The 22,132-nt window shown below is 37.3% G+C and overlaps 1 protein-coding gene across 1 annotated transcript in view; it reads left to right on the plus strand.

The window, feature by feature from the left end:
* The window catches only part of PLXDC2 (plexin domain containing 2), a 469,270-nt gene that overhangs the window by 412,551 nt on the left and 34,587 nt on the right, over positions 1 to 22,132 (plus strand). Inside the window, exon 13 of the mRNA XM_032425793.1 lies at positions 6,755 to 6,915. Within this exon, the coding sequence (XP_032281684.1) occupies positions 6,755 to 6,915 (161 nt within the window). The remainder of the gene's footprint in view (positions 1 to 6,754; positions 6,916 to 22,132) is intronic.

Genomic DNA, 22,132 nt, shown 5'->3' on the forward strand with positions numbered 1-22,132 from the left:
TCAGTCTTCCGACTAGATTACTCGTGACCTTTTGGAATAGCTCCTCCAACTCCTCATGGACTCTCATGAGCTTAAGTTTGTACCTGAAATAGGCTCAAGGTTTTCTCTGACCCAGTTGTGTATGCCAGTTTCCAAGAACAATCAGTCAAACCACAGGAATGAATGACTATTTCCAAAATTGACATTTTTGTTTACTGTCTTTTCTGAAGGATTGAAATCAATTTGAGCCGTCCACCCGCGAGGTGAATGAACTAAATTTCAATGATGGAAATTACTAGCACTTGCTTACACTTTAAATTTAAATTTTGTGTTTGAGGTGGTCATCATTTTTAACACAGATGATCTCCTGAATTCTGTTTGCAGGTACCCGTGAGTGTGAAACCCTGTATCATTTAATGGGGCAGTGATACCAAACTGGAAACAAATGGTGAAAGAATTTAAAATCAAAGCACATCAATAGAGTGATCACTTCATCTCCAGATTCAACAACCTTTTAATATGCCATCATAATACTTGTTAGTAGAGAAAGCAGCTAGAGTAGAGATGCAGACAACTTGCCTAAATAATATGAAAATGGAAAAATACGTTCTCCAGAAATCTTTTTGCAATTTTGGCCACTCCATTCAGATGACAACTCTGAAGCATTTGGAAATAGCACTTGCTTGGGACACAAGGATGCCTCTGTAATATTTTGGAATTGAATTTGTTGTGTTTCTCCTTAAATGGTTTGCCCTAATTACAACACAGAGTAAAGTCATATGCACGGTTGCAGATCCCTCAATATTTATTTTGTCTCCTGGTTAGCAATATTTTGAGAGTCTATGAAGATTGTTCATTTTGTTAAAATCATCATCCAGAAATGTCATAAAATATTTATTTGGCTAGCAACAAACTAGACTCTGTACAGATTTCATTAGACATGAAATGGTGTCTTAACATCCACACCAGCACTGCAAAGGAGTGTTTTAGAAAGGAGATAATGTAACTAAGCCATTATCGAAAATATAAATAAGTAATAAGTGAGAAAGTAAACATTTATGACTAAGTGAAGGCAGTGAGTGAGGTTTCAAGGTATAAATCCGGTTATGATTTTATGTTCTAAAGATTAGCAATTTACGTCCTCCAAGTCAGTGGTAATTTTACTGACTGGAGCTCTTATTGAATAAAACATGTTTCTGGCTCTCTCGTTTCTCCCCAGGAAGGGCTATATTTTGCCTGCTGCCTCCTCAACAGGTGCTGGTTCACTTGGGAAGTGGCAGCCTGAAGCTAACTCACAAGTGTCTTGTTCTTCCCTTCCCTATTCTGCACACACACACACAAAAAGTGAGGCTGAATCTTGGCATGCTACTTATAAAAGACTACTAATCCCAGACATAGAAACAGATGCTATTTGGATGGATGGATCTGAGGATGGGAGGGATGGATAGATGCGGAGAGGGATGGAAGGATAGATGGATGGAATGACACATGGGATTTGAAGAAAAATTCAAGGCTTCCCCTCTTGACCCAAGTAGATTTTTTTTTTGCCACATCTTCTCCAAAGCAACATTTTAAATTAATCCTGTTTTCCCATGACAGTAATGTATCATACTTTTAAAAATAAGAAAAAATCCAAGTGCACAAAGTACAATGATACAAGCATACTTAAGAATAAAGCCAAACTTTAAAAGTAACAAATGTTAAGGGCAAAAACATAATTTATATGGTGTCATGAATCAGACACCATCATTTGCCTCAACCTGCCTCATATTAGAAGTAATAATACAATGGCTACATTAATTAGGTGCTTATCATATACCAGCTACCCTCCTAAGCATTTTATATGTGTTCAATGGTTAATTCTCACAGCACTCCTATGGGGTAGTTACTGTTACTGACTCCACTGCAGAGATAAAATAACTGAAGACCAGATAAAGTAATTTATTATAACCTTGTTTGATTTTTATCGGAGAAGTGGTCATTCCAAGAGCTGTAACCCATTTTCAACAGGTTTATTTTTCTTTTTTCTTCCTCCTCTCTCCCTCCATCCCTTCTGACAAACATGGATTTTCAGTGCATATGAGGGCAGACATAGTCCCAGAGAAGTGACAAGTCAGACACAGTCCCTGCCCTCTTGAAGGCACAATGTTAATCCTTTAACCATATTTAAGTTAATTTTTCTTCATTTGAAATTACCGAGGATTTTTTAGAATTCTTTGCCAGAATTGATAACATGAAGTAAGAAGAAATAGCAGTACATACAGTTCAGTGTCAGTTGAGGGGTTAGTGATCAGAGGCTCAGGGTGCAGACTCTGAGGCTAGACTGCTAGTGTGTGAGTCCCCATTCCAATTTCGTTGATTTTTTCAAAGAACCAATTTTCATTAATTTTCTCTACTATTTTTTTTATTCTTTATTTTGCTTATCTCTGCTCTCATCTTGATTATTTTCTTCCTTCTGCTAACTTCAGGTTTAGTTTGTTTTTTTCCTTCTAGTTCCTTAACTTGTAAAGTTAGGTCATAGATTCGAGATCTTTCTTGTTCTTAACGTAAGCATTAACGGCTGTAAATTCTCTCCTTAGCCCTGCTTTTGCTGTAGCGCCCAAGTTTTGGTTTTTGTGTTTTTGTTTTCATTCATATCTAATTTCCCTTGTGATTTCACGATGATACATTCGTTGGTCAAGAGTGTGTTGCTTAATTTCCACAAATTTGTGAATTTCCAGTTTTATTTCTGTTACTGATTTCTTAACTCCATCCCACTGTGGATGGAGAAACTTCTTTGTATGATATCTATTTTTTTACACCTGTTGAGACTTAATTTGTGGCCTAACATATGGTCTACCCTAAAAGGTCTTCCATGCACACTTGAGAAGAATTGTATGTTGTCATTGGGTAGAGTGTTCTGTATATGTCTGTTCGATCTAGTTGGTTTATTGTGGTAAGTCCTCTTTTTTTACTTATCTTCTGTCTGGTTGTTCTTTCCAATATTGAAAATGGGATATTGAAATTTCCAACTATTATTACAGAAACGTCTGTTTCTCCCTTCAATTCTGTCAGGTTTTGCTTCATATTTTTTGATGGTTTGTCATTAGCTACGTAAATGTTTATAATTGTTATATCTTCTTACTGTATTGAAACCTTTTATTAAGACTTGATGTGCTTTTTTGTCTCATAACCTTTTGGATTGAAAATCTATTTAGTCTGACATTAGTATAGTTACCTCTGCTGTCTTTTAGTTACTATTTGCGTGGAATATATTTTTTTATCCTTTCACTTACAATCTATTTTTCAGATACTATCTGAAGTTAGTATCGTATAGTCACCATATAGTTGCATCATGTGTTTTTATTCTTTCTGAAAGTCTGTGTCTTTTTTTTTTTAAAGATTTTATTTATTCATTTGAGACACAGAGATACAGAGAGAGAGAGAGAGAGCATGAGCAGGGGGCGAGATAGAGGGAGAGGGAGAAGCAGGCTCCCCGCTGAGCCAGGAGCCTGATATGGGGCTCGATCCCAGGACACTGGGATCAGGACCTGAGCCGAAGGCAGACGCTTAACGACTGAGCCACCCAGGCGCCCCCAAGTCTGTGTCTTTTGATTGGAGACTTTAATCCATTTAAATGTAAAACAATTACTGATAAGGAAGGGTTTAATTCCAACATTTTTGCTATTTGTTTCTATGTGCCTCCGGCATTACTGTCTTCTTTCGTGTTTAGTTTATTTTTGTGTAGGGAATGTTTAAATTCCTTGGCTTTTGTGCTCTCTCTAATAAATAAATAAATAAACAGGGGCGCCTGGGTGGCTCAGTCAGTTAAACATCCAACTCTTGATTTTGGCTCAGGTCAGATCTCTCAGGGTAGTGAGAGCAAGCCCTGCATCGGGCTCCATGTTCAGTGTGGAGTCTGCTTGAGATTCTCTCTCTCCCTCTCCCCCCACCACTCTCTTGTTCTCTCTCAAATAAATGAATGAATGAATAAATAAATAAATAAATAAATATTCCTTGCCTTTTGTCTGGATTATAGCTATTTTCTTTCTTGTTATCTTAGGGATTCTCTCTTTGACTTTGTCTTTCAAAAGTTTGGTTATAATGCATCTTGGTGTGGGTCTTTTTGACTTCATCTTACTGGAGTTCCTTGAGCTTCTTGGACGTTTATATTCATGTCTTTCATTAAATCTGGGATGTTTTCGGCCATTATTTCTTAAAATATTCTCTCTGCCCCTCTCTCTGTCCCTCCTTCCTGGACTCCTGCAGTGTGCATGTTGATGTACTTGATGGCCCCTTGGCTCTTTTTCTTTCTGTCCCTCAAAGTCAATGATTTCCACTGTCCTGTCTTCCAAGTCCACTGGTTCTTTGTTCTGCCTGCTCAAATCTGCCTTTGAATCCCTCTAGTGAATTTTTCATTTCAGTTATTGTATTTTTCAGCTCCAAAATTTCTTTTTGCTTTCTTTTTAGGTTTTCTATCTCTGTATTGATATTTCCATCTTGTTCACACATTGTTTTCTTGACTCTCTCCCCATCTTCTTTTGATTCTTTGAGCATCTTCAAGACAGTTGTTTTAAACTCTATTGTACTGCCATCAGTTCTTTTTCAGGAACAGTTTCTGTTGATTTTTTTTTCCCTTTGAATAAGCTATACTTTCCTGTTTCTTTGCATATTTTGTGAATTTTTGTTAAAAACTGGACATTTGAATCTAATAATGTGGTAACTCCAGAAATCAGATTCTCCCCCTGCCCTTCCCCAGGGCTTGCTGCTCTTTGATATTATTTTTGTTATTGTTGATTGTCTTCTTTGTTGTTGTTGTTGCTGCATACTGTCTCTATGCTGAGGATCAGCCTGAGGTGTAATCTTACTGTCTTTTCAGTTCTTTTCTGAGCCATTTCCTGGGCATATGCACTCACTGTCTAATTTTCCCCCATACATGCAGTTGTTTTTGAATGTCCTAGTCTTTACTATCTAGCTCCCAAAAGTGGAAAAAGAGAAAAATGAAGTGGGGGAGAGTGAAAAGAGCCCTGGCTCTTTAAATCCCTTGGAAGTTACTTCAGCCAGAGGGGGAAGGGCTTGCAACAATGGAGGAAGGTAGGAGAAACCAATGGCTCCATCTTTGTGCCTCTGTGATGAGAAGCACCAATCAGTGGTCAGAACACAGATCCCTGATCTCTGGAGGACAGGGTACTTTTTGCCTGCCCTGGCTCCTGCAGGCTACTTCAGGAACATATGTGCAGCTGCCTGCCACATGACTGAGGGGTGGAGGATGGGTAGCCACTATTATGCTAAGAGTTGACATGGACTGAAATTAACCACAATTTACAGTACAAGCCTTTCTCCTGAAAGTTGCAAGCCTTCGATAAGAGTCCAAAGTGCCAAGATAGTTGTCAGACACATTCTGCCAATGCAATTGTTGTCTATGTAGGGAGACAGATTCCTGATACTTCATACTCTTCCTTCTTCCCAGAATCCTCTCTGTGAGTGAATTTTTATAGAATGAATTACTGTTTAAATTGTATATTCTTTCAATAATGAATTTTAGTTATGTAAGGGAAAGCTTTAGGATATTGAGCTTTATTAGATTTGGAGAAGAATTACCAAACACCAACTATGGGTCTCAAGCAGATAATAAACAAACAATAACAACAAAAATGTAAAAGATGGGCTGGAAGAATTGGGAAGTCATGTTCCTTTGCTTTATCTGGAATTCTGTTATTGTTGACCGCACATTCTGAGAGGCAGTCATGTATGCTTTTTATTAGCAAAAATCTAAAATAAGAGAAATAAATCAGTGTTTTTTAAATGAGGTTCAACAGACAAAAATAATGTTTAAAATAAAGATGCAAATTAGTAATGAAAAGATTAGGAATCACTGCTGTAGAACTTTTATGAATATTAAGTAATTTTCTAATGGTTCAAAAATATCAATCATAGTATGCACATAAACATGGTTACCTGCTGCACATAATTTAAGATCTTTAAATACCCGAGTAGTCATCAAAGATTGCAGAATTTTAGAACAAGAGAAGACTTTAGAGATTAGCTTTATTTGGTTGACTGACTTTGAGTTGGATAATTATTACTTTAGAAATTTAATTTCTTTTTCCTGATTCTCTGAAAATGGGTATTACAGTGGAAAACATCTCAGTAAAAGTCAGACCAAATGATACTGGTTTGTGGCATAGTGGAATATTTTGATATGCTATGTGTTCTCTTCAGATGGTGATAAAACTATTTGACGGTCATTTAGCATCCATCTGTTACTCTTTTAAAGAGCATTTCAGTTTAAAACAGATTTTGAAAACTAGCCTTTGAACTCATGCATAGACTTTCTGAAAATGCCTATCTAGCCCACCAAAAGAAGCATTATACTCTTCAATATAAAATTTCCAGAAGAAAATGAGAGAGGAACTTTCAAACAATAATCAATTTTTCCATAGGTAAAAGTGCCAGTGGTTTAATGAGAAAAATCAAAGTTAAATTTATTATATAGTTAATTAGAGTTTTAGATTTTGCATAGTACTTTTAGAATAAAGGCTGTTAATTTTGTTTATTGAACTATAAATTAAAACAATTACAAAGTATTTTTAATCATTAATAGCATGGAATTTTCATTGCCCAAATGAAGAGTATCTAACTTCTAAAATTGGTGTCATGGAAAAGAAGAGTTGTACAGAAAGTAAAAGAAAAAATTCTAATGGTACTTTATTAAAACTGTAAACATCCCCTGTAATGAAAATGCAAACCTAAAAGCACACACATGACTGTTCTGACAGCTGTGCTGTTCTTTCAGCTTCTACAGATGACAGTGCAGCCGAGAAGAAAGGGGGCGCCCTTCATGCTGGCCTCATTGTTGGAATTCTCATCCTGGTCCTCATTATAGTAGCAGCCATTCTCGTGACCGTCTATATGTATCATCATCCAACGTCAGCAGCCAGCATTTTCTTTATTGAGGTAAGTGTCAGGCATAACACATGAAAACCATGCTGATTGATGAACTCTGTGCATTTGCTAACACCACCTGTATTTAATATTCAACACATGACTTCTGCATTTTGCAGTTGCAAGCAGGCGGGTTTCATGCATGCACGCGCACACACACACACACACACACACACACACACATTGATAGATTGCTTTCATATGATAAGTTCATTTATCTCAGGGGCTTTTAAAAAAATAAGCTATCTTGCCTTTCGCGGATCTAAGAAAAATAGAAACCATCATGTTTTTGTCCTGTTAGACCAAGTGTGTTAATCAGCTGTTCACCTGATCATAGAAAGAAATTCACCATGTGCTGGAGGCTGCAGGACTTGGCTTAAATATATTGATCAGTAAATACTAATTGAGTATTGGCTGGATTCATAATACAATATGGTGGGCCTGCTCTCAAGATGCTCACAAACCATTTAGGAAAAATATAGCTTTCACTACAAAATAACAATAAGCTATAACAGGCATAACCAGAAGATAATGGTATGTGCCATCACCATTTTGTGTAATGGGTGTATATTTATATGTTTGCATATGAATGTGCATGCACCTGTGCACACACACACACACACACTCAGCCACAAAGGGAACACTGTGCTGAATTGGTGTTCTGTTTTCATATACAGAATGTAGATTTAGTGCCAGTTCCCAAGAACAATCAGGTAGGAACCAAGGGCTGTGCTTAAGGGTCCAAAGCTAAGCCCTGATGTTCAGAAGGCCTGAAATTGGGATGCTGGTAGGGCAGTGAATAAAGTTCTTGTCACATTCTCTGTCCCAGACAGTTGGAATTCCTGGGACCTTCATGTGTGCAGCTTTCATTCCAACATCTTAATGGGGCTACTGCTCTTCCAACCCCAAATAAATAGTAAAGCAATGGAGGAAATCTTCCCCCTTAGAGTTTCAAACCCAAAAATTTGAAATCCTTTCCAATTCATTGGGCGATGTATGAAAAGGTTGCTTAGAATTTTGTTCACGTGTTGAGTGAGAAATTATAATAAATTTTAAACTACAGGATTACCTTTGTCCCCTATAATAGCGAGAGACGAGTGCTAATCAACTAAATAATTGCTCAAAAATCCTATATGGTTCTCAGCTGTCTGTAGAATAAAGTGCAGTCTCCTTAGGTCGGCATTCAAGGCCTTGGCCTTCTAGATCTTGTCCATCATTTTGATCTTTATCCCATGCATCTTCCACCTGGAGATAACAATACCATCAAATTTCACTTTTTACTCTTCTCTATACACACTCCAAATTTTCCATGCCACTAGGACTTTGCTCATTCTGTTTCCTCCACCAAAAAAGCCCTCCCCTTCCATCCCAATTCTTGAGTTCAGGATCCGAACAGCCTTTGATGCCATGTACCCCATAAGCTTCCCTGAACCATCTCTGTCTGGACAGCTGGACATAATCTCTCTTCCTCCTCTGAAATTCTATCCATCATGATTTACCTGTGTCTTTCTATGGCATTTACCTTTCTGTTTCACATTAGAATTAACTATGTATATGATTTATTCCCCCTACTAACTTAAAAGTTCCTTAAGATTAGGATTAAAACAAAGTTTCCTTCAAGTAAGAGGTATTCCATCAATATTTTCTGGAAAAAAAAAATCCTTTGACATTTTGCACTTCCATTAAAATTTTACATATGGGGCGCCTGGGTGGCTCAGTCGTTAAGCGTCTGCCTTCAGCTCAGGTCATGATCCCAGGGTCCTGGGATCGAGCCCCGCATCGGGCTCCCTGCTCCGTGGGGAGCCTGCTTCTCCCTCTCCCACTCCCCCTGCTTGTGCTCCCTCTCTCGCTGTGTCTCTCTCTGTCAAATAAATAAATAAAATCTTAAAAAAAAAAAAAAAAATTTTACATATGATGTATTCCGGAAATGGCATCCCCATTTAAAATCATAATAATTATGACATTATCAAGCATTTCATTTAGTTGGAAAGCTGTTTTTAAGTTTTGCTAATATGCTTGCTTTTCATGGAAGAAAGTAGGAAACTTTCCTGGGTCATGAATGCGTTCTTCAAACAGCTGACAAGTGACAAGCTGCAAAGCTTCAGTGACAAACCAGACATCAGCCTGATGCTATAACCCCTTACTTACTGAAGGCTTTAAATGCACTGTGCAGTCTATTTTCTGACATTGTAAAAAAGAAGATACTGTGAAATATCTGATGGCGATGGAATTGGCAAGTTGCACGGTGCAGAGGACCTAGTTCACATCAGTGCATAGCAATCCCTGTGTAAATACAAAGTGAGACTGAAGAACAGTGAAAGGGTTTTTTGGTTTTGGGTTTTTGTGGGGGTTTTTTGGGCATTCATCTTAGAGATAATTTCTTTCTATGCCCTCATAACACAAAGGAAGAGACTGAAGCTCAGAGTGGTGGAATGATTTCTCCAAAGTCAAAGGGCCATAGTTGTAGGAAGAACTCTCTTGTCTTTTCACACTCAAGTAAGCAGAATCATTCCGCAGGTTCCTGAGCTTTTCTTCCCTTTGCCTTTTTCCTTCCCATTGGGTCGACTGCCAATTTCTGCATAAATCACTTCCTCTTTGACACCCTGCTTGCTGTCCCCATGCAGCTCACAGTGGCTGGTCAGCGGGTGATTTTTGAAGATGATAATCATAGCTTTACTATTATTAAAGCTGACCCATGTTGACAACTTCAAAACACAGACCCTTCGTGACTTAACAGTTACTGACATGCTAGACCCAGGAATTTGAAGGTTTTGAATTACTAGTTAAATTAGAGTCATTGGTGCATAAAGAGATTGAATTTACCAATATTGTGTAAATTGCTTTTCATGTTCCTCATTATACTGCTATCTACTTTTTAAGTGAAATTGATGTGCTTTCTCCTATTATGAAAACAATACCTGTTCATTATAGGAAATTTGCAGACATGTAAAGAAGAAAAAGTAGAGGTCATCTTTATAGTGCCGACGTGAAGAAACAGTCACTATTACTATTTTTAATTTATTTTCTGCTGGAATTTTTATATGCAGAATTTGATGTATTCCCACTTTAGTTAACTGTGATTTGACTGAAATTCAAACTTATTTTTTTAAATAACATATTTTCCATTTGTAAACATTTTGATAGCTGTATACTATTCCATTCAGTGTTCATTCAGTAGCTTTTATTGATTGCCTCTTATGCTGTCAAGTGGTATTCAGAAAGCACTGAGGGCCTAACATTGCCTAGAAGTAAAAAAGAGCCTTATTGTACCCAATTTGACTATGTATTAGGTTCCTATTGCTGCTGTAACAAATTACCACAAACCTAGGAGCTTAAAATAACACATGCTTATTATCTTACAGGTTTGGAAGTAAGAAGTCCAGAATTAGTCTCACTGGGCTAATTAGTCTCACTGGAGGTCAGAAGTTTAGAATTAGTCAAGGTGTCAGCAAAGCTAGTTCCTTCTAGAGGTTTCAGGAGAAGTTGTTGACCATTTTCAGCTGCTAGAAGCTGCATGCATTTCTTGACTCCTGGCCCCTTCTAATCATTCCAACCTCTGCTGTCATCACATCTTCTATTACCAACTCTAAACCCCTTGGCCTCCCTCTTGTAAGGCCCCTTGTGATTACATCAGGTTCATTTGGATAATCTGGATAATCTCCCCATCTCAAACTCCTTAATTTAATCCCATCTACAAAGTTCATTTTCCCATAGAAGGTAGCATGGACAGATTTTGGCTATTAGGACATGGACATCTTTGGAAGGTTATCATTCTACCAACCACAAACTGCATCAAATATAAGATGCATCACCCACTACCCATTAAACTGTGACAGGCCCTTGACCTATAAAACACATGCCAATTTTTGTGATATTAAAATGTTACCCAGTGTGTATCTTATGTGTTTTTCATAATGAAATCCAGATTGCATTGAATGCTTGTAGGACTTAGTCCCTGTGCTACACTGTGTATACTGTGATGAAATTTAATGACTTTGCCCTTGAGTGGATAGACCAGAGTTCATGCAACCAATCTTGTATTGTGTAGCATCGGGGCTCTTCCTTTTTCTTGTTGTTGTTTTTGCTATTATAATTGTCCTGTTATGACAACAATAATGGTAATAGTGAGCATTTTTTAAATTCACTAGTGGAAGTGATTTGCACTTATTACCTCATGTAATCCTCACAAAGACCCTAGGGTAAATGAAGATTATCTCCATATCAAAGATGATGAAACTGAGGCACAGCATTTAAGTAACTTGCTCAACATCATGCATTTAGCCTAGTGGTGGAGTCAGAATTGAGCCCTGGCTTAACCACTGGGCCATGCTGCCTCTCTGTGTGTAAAGGGGCTTTCCTCATGCACTGGGTAAAAATATAGGAGGATATAGATTATGGCCTTAGAATAGATTCTCAAAAGTAGAATCAAAAGAAGGAAATAAGCCATTTGATGGCACTGAAATATTGCCAAAATCATTGTCTGGAGCTGTACACCAATTTATGTAGCTATTGTTGCTCTTGTCTCGTTTTAGTGAAGGTAATGACAGTGGCTGTTATCTATGTGTTTTTTTCTTGCAGAAAAAATACACCAGTTATTGTACATTTCATGGACACAAACTCTCTCCCTCATACAAAATGCTTAAATGGGCTTTAGCTTTTTTTTAAGATTTTATTTATTTGAGAGAGAGAGAGCACGAGCAGGGGGTGGGGGAGCCGCAGAGAGATAGGGAGAAGCACACTCCCTGCTGAGCAGGGAGCCTGACTTGGGGCTCGAACCCAGGACCCTGAGATCATGACCTGAGCCAAAGGCAGCTGCTTAACTGACTGAGCCACCCAGGTGCCCCTGGCCTTTAGCTTTTAAACGTCATGTTTGTAGGAGTAAAAATTGGGTTAAAATGGGAATTAAATTCTAGAAATACATCCTTATGTGGAATGCTAAGTATATGGGACAAAAGGCAATAAAATAACTAAAATGAAGAGAAAAGTACACGAGAGTCAAGAGTCCTTGTGATAAAGCAGGTCAGCACCTTATATATTATGCAATTAAGCAATAATTAATTTGTTCATATCCCATGTCGTCATATACAGGATCAGGTATAAGGGTTTCATTCTCCTAAGACATTCAGTCTTTACTCAGTCTGGCAGAATAGTCTGTTTTTCAGGAACTTATCTTCTATTCTTCCATCATCCCCTTCACATTTTGCCCTGAACATTTTCTTTAACTTTTTGCTAGATGATTTTCATTTTTTGTTTACCTGACTTTTCTCATTAATTTTCTTTTTTTTATTTTATTATGTTATGTTAATCACCATACATCATTACTTTTGATGTAGTGTTCCATGATTCATTGTTTGCGTATAACACCAAGTGCTCCATTCAATACATGCCTGCTTTAATACCCATCACCAGGCTAACCCATCACCCCACCCCCGATCCCCCTAGAACCTTCAGTTTGTTCCTCAGAGTCCATAGTCTCTCATGGTTCGTCTCCCCCTCTGATTTCTCCCCCTTCATTTTTCCCTTCCTACTATCTTCTTCTTTTTTTTGACATATAATGTATTATTTGTTTCAGGGGTACAGGTCTGTGATTCAACAGTCTTACACAATTCACAGTGCTCACCATAGCACAGACCCTCCCCAATGTCCCATCACCCAGCCACCCCCTCCCTCCCACCCTCCACCACTCCAGCAACCCTCATTTTGTTTCCTGAGATTAAGAATTCCTCATATCAGTGAGATCATATGATACATGTCATTCTCTGATTGACTTATTTCGCTCAGCATAATACCCTCCAGCTCCATCCGTGTCATTGCAAATGGCAAGATTTCATTCCTTTTGATGGCTGCATAATAGTCCATTGTATATATATATATATATATATATATATATATATATACCACATCTTCTTTATCCATTCATCTGTGGATGGATATCTTGGCTCTTTCCATAGTTTGGCTATTGTGGACATTGCTGCTATAAACATCGGGGTGCACGTACCCCTTCGGATCCCTACATTTGTATCTTTGGGGTAAATACCCAGTAGTGCAATTGCTGGGTTGTAGGGTAGCAATATTTTCAACTCTTTGAGGAACCTCCATACTGTTTTCCAGAGTGGCTGCACCAGCTCGCATTCCCAGCAACAGTGTAGGAGGGTCCCCTTTCTCCGCATCCCCACCAACATCTGTCGTTTCCTGACTTGTTAATTTTAGCCATTCTGACTGGTGTGAGGTGGTATCTCACTGAGGTTTTGATTTGGATTTCCCTGATGCTGAGTGATGTTGTGCACTTTTTCATGTGTCTGTTGGCCATTTGAATGTCTTCTTTGGAAAAATGTCTGTTCATGTCTTCTGCCCATTTCTTGATTGGATTCTTTGTTCTTTGGGTGTTGAGTTTGATAAGTTCTTTTTAGATTTTGGATACTAGCCCTTTATCTGATATGTCATTTGCAAATATCTTCTCCCATTCTGTCGGTTGTCTTTTGGTTTTGTTGACTGTTTCTTTTGCTGTGCAAAAGCTTTTCATATGAAAACACAACTGTTCAAAATCTTTGGGATGCAGCAAAGGCAGTCCTAAGAGGAAAGTATATAGCAATACAAGCCTTTCTCAAGAAACAAGAAAGGTCTCAAATATACAACCTAACCCTACACCTAAAGGAGCTGGAGAAAGAACAGCAAATAAAGCCTAAACCCAGCAGGAGAAGAGAAATAATAAAGATCAGAGCAGAAATCAATGAAATAGAAACCAAAAGAACAGTAGAACAGATCAACGAAACTAGGAGCTAGTTCTTTGAAAGAATTAACAAGATTGATAAACCCCTGGCCAGACTTATGAAAAAGAAAAGAGAAAGGACCCAAATAAATAAAATCATGAATGAAAGAGGAGAGATCACAACCAACACCAAAGAAATACAAACAATTATAAGAACATATTATGAGCAACTGTATGCCAGCAAATTAGATAATCTGGAAGAAATGGATGGATTCCTAGAGATGTATCAACTACCAAAACTGAACCAGGAAGAAATAGAAAACCTGAACAGACCCATAACTACTAAGGAAATTGAAGCAGTCATCAAAAATCTCCCAACAAACAAGAGTCCAGGGCCAGATGGCTTCCCCGGGGAAGCCTACCAAACATTTAAAGAAGAATTAATACCTATTCTTCTGAAACTGTTCCAAAAAATAGAAATGGAAGGAAAACTTCCAAACTCATTTTATGAGGCCACCATTACCTTGATCCCCAAACCAGACAAAGACCCCATCAAAAAGGAGAATTACAGAGCAATATCCCTGATGAACACGGATGCAAAAATTCTCACCAAAATACTAGCCAATAGGATCCAACAGTACATTAAAAGGATTATTCACCATGACCAAGTGGGATTTATCCCTGGGCTGCAAGTTTGGTTCAACACCCGCAAATCAATCAACATGATACAATACATTAATAAAAGAGAGAACAAGAACCATATGATCCTCTCAATAGATGCAGAAAAAGCATTTGACAAAGTACAGCATCCTTTCTTGATCAAAACTCTTCAGAGTACAGGGATAGAGGGTACATACCTCAATATCATAAAAGCCATCTATGAAAAACCCACAGCAAATATCATTCTCAATGGGGAAAAACTGAGAGCTTTCCCCCTAAGGTCAGGAATGCGGCAGGGATGTCCACTATCACCACTGCTATTCAACATAGTATTAGAAGTCCTAGCCACAGCAATCAGACAACAAAAAGAAATAAAAGGCATCCAGATCGGCAAAGAGGTAGTCAAGCTCTCACTCTTTGCAGATGATATGATACTTTATGTGGAAAACCCAAAAGACTCCACCCCAAAACTGCTAGAACTCATACAGAAATTCAGTCAAGTGGCAGGATATAAAATCAATGCACAGAAATCAGTGGCATTCCTATACACCAACAACAAGACAGAACAAAGAGAAATTAAGGAGTCGATCCCATTTACAATTGCACCCAAAACCATAAGATACCTAGGAATAAATCTAACCAAAGAGGCAAAGAATCTGTACTCAGAAAACTAGAAAATACTCATGAAAGAAATTGAGGAAGACACAAAGAAATGGGAAAATGTTCCATGCTCATGGATTGGAAGAACAAATATTGTGAAGATGTCATCGCTACCTAGGGCAATCTACACATTCAATGCAATCCCCATCAAAATACCATCAACCTTTTTCAAAGAAATGGAACAAATAATCCTAAAATTTGTATGGAACCAGAAAAGACCCCGAATAGCCAGAGGAATGTTGAAAAAGAAAAGCAAAGCTGGTGGCAGGACAATTCCGGACTTCCAGCTCTATTACAAAGCTGTCATCATCAAGACAGTATGGTACTGGCACAAAAACAGACACATAGATCAATGGAACAGAATAGAGAGCCCAGAAATGGACCCTCAACTCTATGGTCAACTAGTCTTTGACAAAGCAGGAAAGAATGTCCAATGGAAAAAAGACAGTCTCTTCAACAAATGGTGTTGGGAAAATTGGACAGCCACATGCAGAAGAATGAAACTGGACCATTTCCTTACACCACACACAAAAATAGACTCAAAATGGTTGAAGGACCTAAGTGTGAGACAGGAGTCCATCAAAATCCTAAAGGAGAACACAGGCAGCAATCTCTTCGACCTCAGCCGCAGCAACTTCTTCCTAGAAACATTGCCAAAGGCAAGGGAAGCAAGGGCAAAAATGAACTATTGGGACTTTTCTCATTAATTTTCAAAAAGACACCTGATTTTTACCAAAATCTATCATATGACACAAGAACACTAATGTACTTTAAAATCTTTTTTAAAATAAGGTTTATAACCTTGAAATAAAATAGGAGAGAACAAATATTCAAATAATCACAAGCACCTTAATTTTTAATAGATTTTAATAAAACTACTATCTCTTTGGAAGAATTTAATATACCTTAGATTCTACATTAATGTTTGCTGAACATTTCTAGGCATAGATTCTGTGATTTATAATAAATTTCATTGTTGCATGTTACAGAGAACAATGTTTACACTGTTACTATCACATATCACAATTTAAGATTTTTAACTAAAATGCATAAAATATAATCTAACTGAAGGTCAAGAAAATAGTATTATAAAGTGCTAACCACATGAAAAAGAATCCCCATGAAAGGATTCTATGTGGACTATAAACAAAATGCTTTAGACTAGTAATCTTAATGAAAGAATTTATGTTGAATACTGCCCTTGATTTTTCTTAGTAGTTAAACAATGGCTGGTATTTAGACATTTATATCCAGATTTGATTGTTCTCTATTAATAAAAATGAAGATAAACAGATAAGACCCTAATGATAAAGGTGATCAATACCTTGGAAAGTAGATTCTATGAGTAAGATATTAAAGTTTTTTGTAAAGCAAAAACTTAGAATACTTCATTATGTTACCAATGCTATAAAGTACTACTGAACACATCCTTGCAGAGAAAGAAATCAGGACAAAGGGCTCATTTAAGATGATAGAGAAGAAAGCAAAAATTATAGGCATAGTGCCCCTCATGTCTCACGAGGACACTGAGATAGTGCACAGGCAATGGGATCTGCCTTTATATAGGATATAATTCTTACCCTGAGGATTAGAGAAAAGACAGGGTATAGAGCTGATCTGTCAATGTGGTAGCCACTAGCCCTATGTGGCTATCGAGCACTTAAAATGTGACTCCTCTGGAATGTGATGTATGTAAAATACCCACCAGTTTTGAAGTTTCAAGGAAAGAATGTATAATAGCTCATTAATAATTTCTATATTAATTGCATGTTAAAAGGAAAATATCTTGGGTATATTGGGTTAAATAAAATATATTATTAAAATTAATTTGGGGGGCAGTCCAAGATACCAGCGCAGGAAGATCCTGAACTCACCTCCTCCCATGGACACACTGAATCCACAGCTACACACTGAACAATTCCCTATGAAAAAGACCTGAAAAACTGTGGAACAGCTCCTTCACAACAAATGATAAAAGGGCCATATGGAGACAGGTAGGCACAGAGAGGCATTCTCACCAAAACCTCACCCCCAGCATGGCAACTCACACTCAGGAGGGATCTCACAAATCCAGAGCTTCTCCCTGAGGAGCAAGGGGTTTTTGCCCCATAGCAGGCACCCCAACCCTTGGGACTTGCACCACAAAGATGAACTCCTAAAACATCTGTCTTTGAAAAACAATGGGGCTGCCATCCAAGAGACCCAAAAGTCTGTAGGGTACTAAGATACTGATCTTAAAGGGCTCACTCACAGACTCATCACTCCAAGGCCCACCACAGAAGCAATTTGAAAAGCACCTAAACTATATGTGAGGGAGATTCATTTGTTAATCTTAAAGCATCTGCTGAAGGCAAAAGAGCCTTTGAGACTCTCTCCAGAAATGGTGGTGCTGGTAAGCACCATTTTTTGCACTCTCCCAATACCTTGTTAGTGCTGGTAGGGGCACACAATCCCTGCACTGTCTCACTCACCTGCTAAAGCAAGCAGGCATGCCCCAGGCCTGTGCTCTCCCACTGCCTCGCTAAAGCCAGTAGGCATGCCCCACCCTTGCACTCTCCCATGAAGCCTCAATAAATAACTGGAAAAATCACAAGTATGTGAAGATTAAACAACATCTACTGAACAACCAAGGGGGCAATGGAGAAATCAAAGGTGAAATCGAAAAATATTTGAGACAAATGAAAATGGAAGTACAACATACTAAAATCTATGGGATGCAGCAAAGTAGTTCTAAGAGGGAAATTCTCAGTTCATAGTGAAACAAGCCTAACTCAAGAAACAAGAAAAATCTCAAACAATCTACCTTTACATCTAAAGGAACTAGAAAAAGAAAAACAAACAGAGCCTAAAGTTAGTAGAAGGGAAGAAATAACAAAAATAAGAGCACAGATATAAAGTAGAGACTAAAAAGACAGAAGAAAAGATCAATAAGCTGGTACTTTTGAAAAGATAAATAGATTTGACAAACCTTTAGCTAGACTTATCAAAACAAAAAAAGAGAGGACTCAAGTAAATCAGAAATGAAAGAGGAGAAGTTACAACTGATACCACAGAAATAAAAAGGATCATAAGACACTACTATGAACAATTATACACCGGCTTAGAAGTGTGGATAAATTCCTGGAAGCATATAATCCTCAAAGACTGAATCATGAAGAAATAGACAATCTGAATAGACCAATTACTAGTAAGAAGATTGAATCAGTAATCAAAAATCTCACAACAAACCAAAGTCCAGGATAAGACAACTTCGTTGGTAAATTCTACTAAATATTTTAAGATTTAATAAATATCCTTCTTAAACTCTTGCAAAAAATTGAAGAGAGGGAATGCTTCCAAACTCATTTACAAGGCTAGCATTACTCTGATACCAAAAGCAGACAAAGACACCACAAAAAAAGAAAATCCCAGGCCAATACTCCAGTGAACATTGATGCAAAAATCCTCAGTAACATGTTAGCAAACTAAATTCAACAATACATTAAAACAATCATGCACCATGATGAAGTGTGATTTGTTCCAGAGATATAAGGATGGTTCAATATTTGCAAATCAGTCAACATTATATACCACATTAACAAAATGAAGGAAAAAACCATACCATCTCAATAGAGGCAGAAAAAGCATTTGACCAAATTCAACATCTGTTAATGATAAAAACTCTCAAAAAAGTGACTATAGAGGGAACATACTTCAACATAATAAAGGCCATATATGACAAGCCCATAGTTAACATCATATTCATCATGAAAAGATAAAAGCTTTTCATCTAAGATGAGGAACAAGAGAAGGATGTCCATTCTTGCCACTTTCATTCAACATAGTATTGAAAATCCTAGCCAGAGCAATTAGGCAAGAAAAAGAAATAAAAGGCATACAAACTGGAAAGGAAGAAGTAAAATGGTCACTAGTTGTGGATGACATGATCTTATATATAGAAAACCCTAAAGTTTCCACCAAAAAACTGTTAGAGATAATAAACAAATTCACTAAAGTTGTAGGATACAAAATCAATATGCAAATATATGTTGTGTTTGTATACACTAACAACAAACTCTTAGAAAGGGAAATTAAGAAGACAGTCCCATTTATAATTGCATCAAAATTCATAAAATTCCTAAGAATAAATTTAACCAATGAGATGAAAGACCTATATGCTAATAATTATATTGATGAAAAAAATTGAAGACACAAATAAATGGATAGATATTCTGCACTTTTGGATTAGGAGAATTAATGATTATATTAAAAAGTCCATATTACTTAAAACAATCTAGAGATTCGAAGCAATCCCTATGTGATGTCAATTCTAAGGCATTTTTCACAGAAATAAAACAAACAATCCTAAAATTTGTATGGAACAGCAAGAGACCCTGAATAGCCAAAGCAATCTTTTTTTTTTTTTTTTAAGACTTTATTTATTTATTTGACAGAGAGAGACACAGCGAGAGAGGGAACACAAGCAGGGGGAGCGGGAGAGGGAGAAGCAGGCTTCCCGCGGAGCAGGGAGCCCGATGTGGGACTCAATCCCAGGACCCTGGGATCATGACCTGAGCTGAAGGCAGACACTTAACCACTGAGCCACCCAGGCGCCCCTAGCCAAAGCAATCTTGAGAGAGAAGAACAAACCTGGAGGCCTCATGTTCCCTGGTTTGAAATGATATTACATAGCTATAGTAATCAAACACTATGGTATTGGCATAAAAACAAACACAAAGATCAATGGAACAGAATAGAGAGCCAAGAAAAGTTAAACTCATGCATATGTAGTCAATTAATTTACAACAAAAGAGGTAAAAATATACAATGGCGAAAGGACAGTCTCTTCAATAAATGGTTTTGAGAAAACTGGACAACCACATACAAAAGAATGAAACTAGACTACTGTCTTACAATACACAAAAAATTAACTCAAAATAAAGACTTCAATGTAAGACCTAAAACCATAAAACTTGTAGAAGAAAACAGGTGGTAGGCTCCTTGACAGCAGTTGGTGATGATTTTTTGAAACTGACCCCAAAAACAAAGGCAAGAAAAACAAAAATAAACAAGTGGGACTACATCAAACTAAAAAGCTTCTGCACACCAAAGGAAGCCATCAACAAAATGAAAAGACAACCTATTGTGAATGGGAGAAGAATATTTGCAAATCATATATCCACTAAGGGGTTAATATCCAAAATATATAAAGAGCTCATACAATCCAATAGCAAAAACAAAAACAAATAATCTGAGTAATGAATGAGCAGAGGATCTGAATAGACGTTTTTCCAAAGAAACCATGTGGATGGCCAACAGGCACAGGAAAAGATGCTCATTGTTACTGATTAGGGAAATGTAAATCAAAACCACAATGAGGTATCACCTCACACTTGTCAGAACGGCTATTATCAAAAAAGACAATAAATAACAGATATTGGCCAGGATGTGGAGAAAAGAGAACCCTTGTGTGCTGTTGGTGGGAATGTAAATTGGTGCAACCACTGTGGAAATCAGTATGGAGATTCCTCAAAAAATTAAAAATTGAACTACCATATTATCCAGCAATTCCACTTCTGGGTATTTATCCAAAGAAAATGAAAATACTAATTTGAGGGGCGCCTGGGTGGCTCAGTCGTTAAGCGTCTGCCTTCGGCTCAGGTCGTGGTCCCAGGTCCTGGGATCGAGCCCCACATCGGGCTCCCTGCTCCGCGGGAAGCCTGCTTCGCCCTCTGCCCACTCCCCCTGCTTGTGTTCCTTCTCTCGCTGTGTCTCTCTGTCAAAAAATAAATTAAAAAAAAAAAAAAGAAAGAAAATACTAATTTGAAAAGATATATGCATCCCTACATTCATTGCAGCAGCATTTCTAATAGCCAAGATATGGAAATAACCTAAGTGTCCACTGATGGATGAATGGATAAGGAGGAATGTGTGTATATAGATGCACATATATATACACGTATATGTATATACACATATATATACACATATATGTATACATATATATGCACAATAGAATACTACTCAGCTATAAAAAATTAAAATCTTGCCATTTATGATAACATGGTTAACGCTAAGTGAAATAGATCAGAGAAAGACAAATTACCATATCATTTCACTTATATGTGGAATTTCAAAAACAAAATAAATGAACAAACAAAACTCATAGATACAGAGAACAGAAAGGTGGTTGCCAGAAGGGAGGGAAGTTGAGAGGTGGATGAAATGGGTGAAGGGGGTCAAAAATACAAACTTCCAGTTACAAAATAAATAAGCCATGGGGATGTAATGTACAGCAGGGTGAGTATAGTTAGTAATATTGTCCTGTATGTTTGAAAGTAACCAGAAGAGTAAATCTTAAAAGTTATTATCACCAGAGAAAAAATTTTGTAACTTTGTATGGTTTCAGACAGTAACTAGCCTTACTACGATCATTTAACACTATACACAAATATTGAATCATTATGTAGTACACCTGAAACTAATACAATGTTCTATGTCATTTATACCTCAATAAAAATTAATTTCACTTAGTTTTACTGTTTAATGTGGCTACGCGATAGTTCTAACATTATGTATGTGGCAAACTCTGTATTTCTATTGGATGATGCTGGCTTTAAAGAAAACCTTGCAGAGTGAAGAGGGGGTTAGAAAGTCTGATTCTCTCCATATTTTTTGAAAGTAAAAAACCAAGTAATCTTTAGCACCAGGGAGAGGAGATTGCAAGCTTGAGGAGGGAGATGCTGACAAGGCTATTTGATACATTGTCTATTCACTCATTTATTTATTCAATTTTGTTGATCTCCTATTAAGTGCCTGTTACCCAAGATACAGAGATAAGCAAAAAGGACAAGAGACAATCCTTGCCCTCATGAAGCTTACATTCTGCTGGGTAGAGACAGATGATAAACATATTTTAAGCTAGGTGTGGATTTCAAGTTGAATGTTGAGTTCAACTTGAATGCATCAAAAGATGCAACCTTTATATAATGCTTGAAGAAGAAAATGTTACATTTTTTGAACAGTATGATATTTAGTCAAATAACCAAGGATATAAGAGTTTGTGATGATCTTTATGCCTGAACTTGCAGTTTGCTAATCATCATCATCATTTTATCATTTAAGACTTTTTATAGAGTTCTAGATATATAGAAGGAAGGAAGGAGGGAGGGAGGGAAGGAAGGAAGGAAGGAAGGAAGGAAGGAAGGAAGGAAGGAAGGA

This window comes from Phoca vitulina, unplaced genomic scaffold, assembly GCF_004348235.1.
Source record: "Phoca vitulina isolate PV1807 unplaced genomic scaffold, GSC_HSeal_1.0 scaffold33, whole genome shotgun sequence".
In the NCBI taxonomy this organism is placed as follows: domain Eukaryota; kingdom Metazoa; phylum Chordata; class Mammalia; order Carnivora; family Phocidae; genus Phoca; species Phoca vitulina.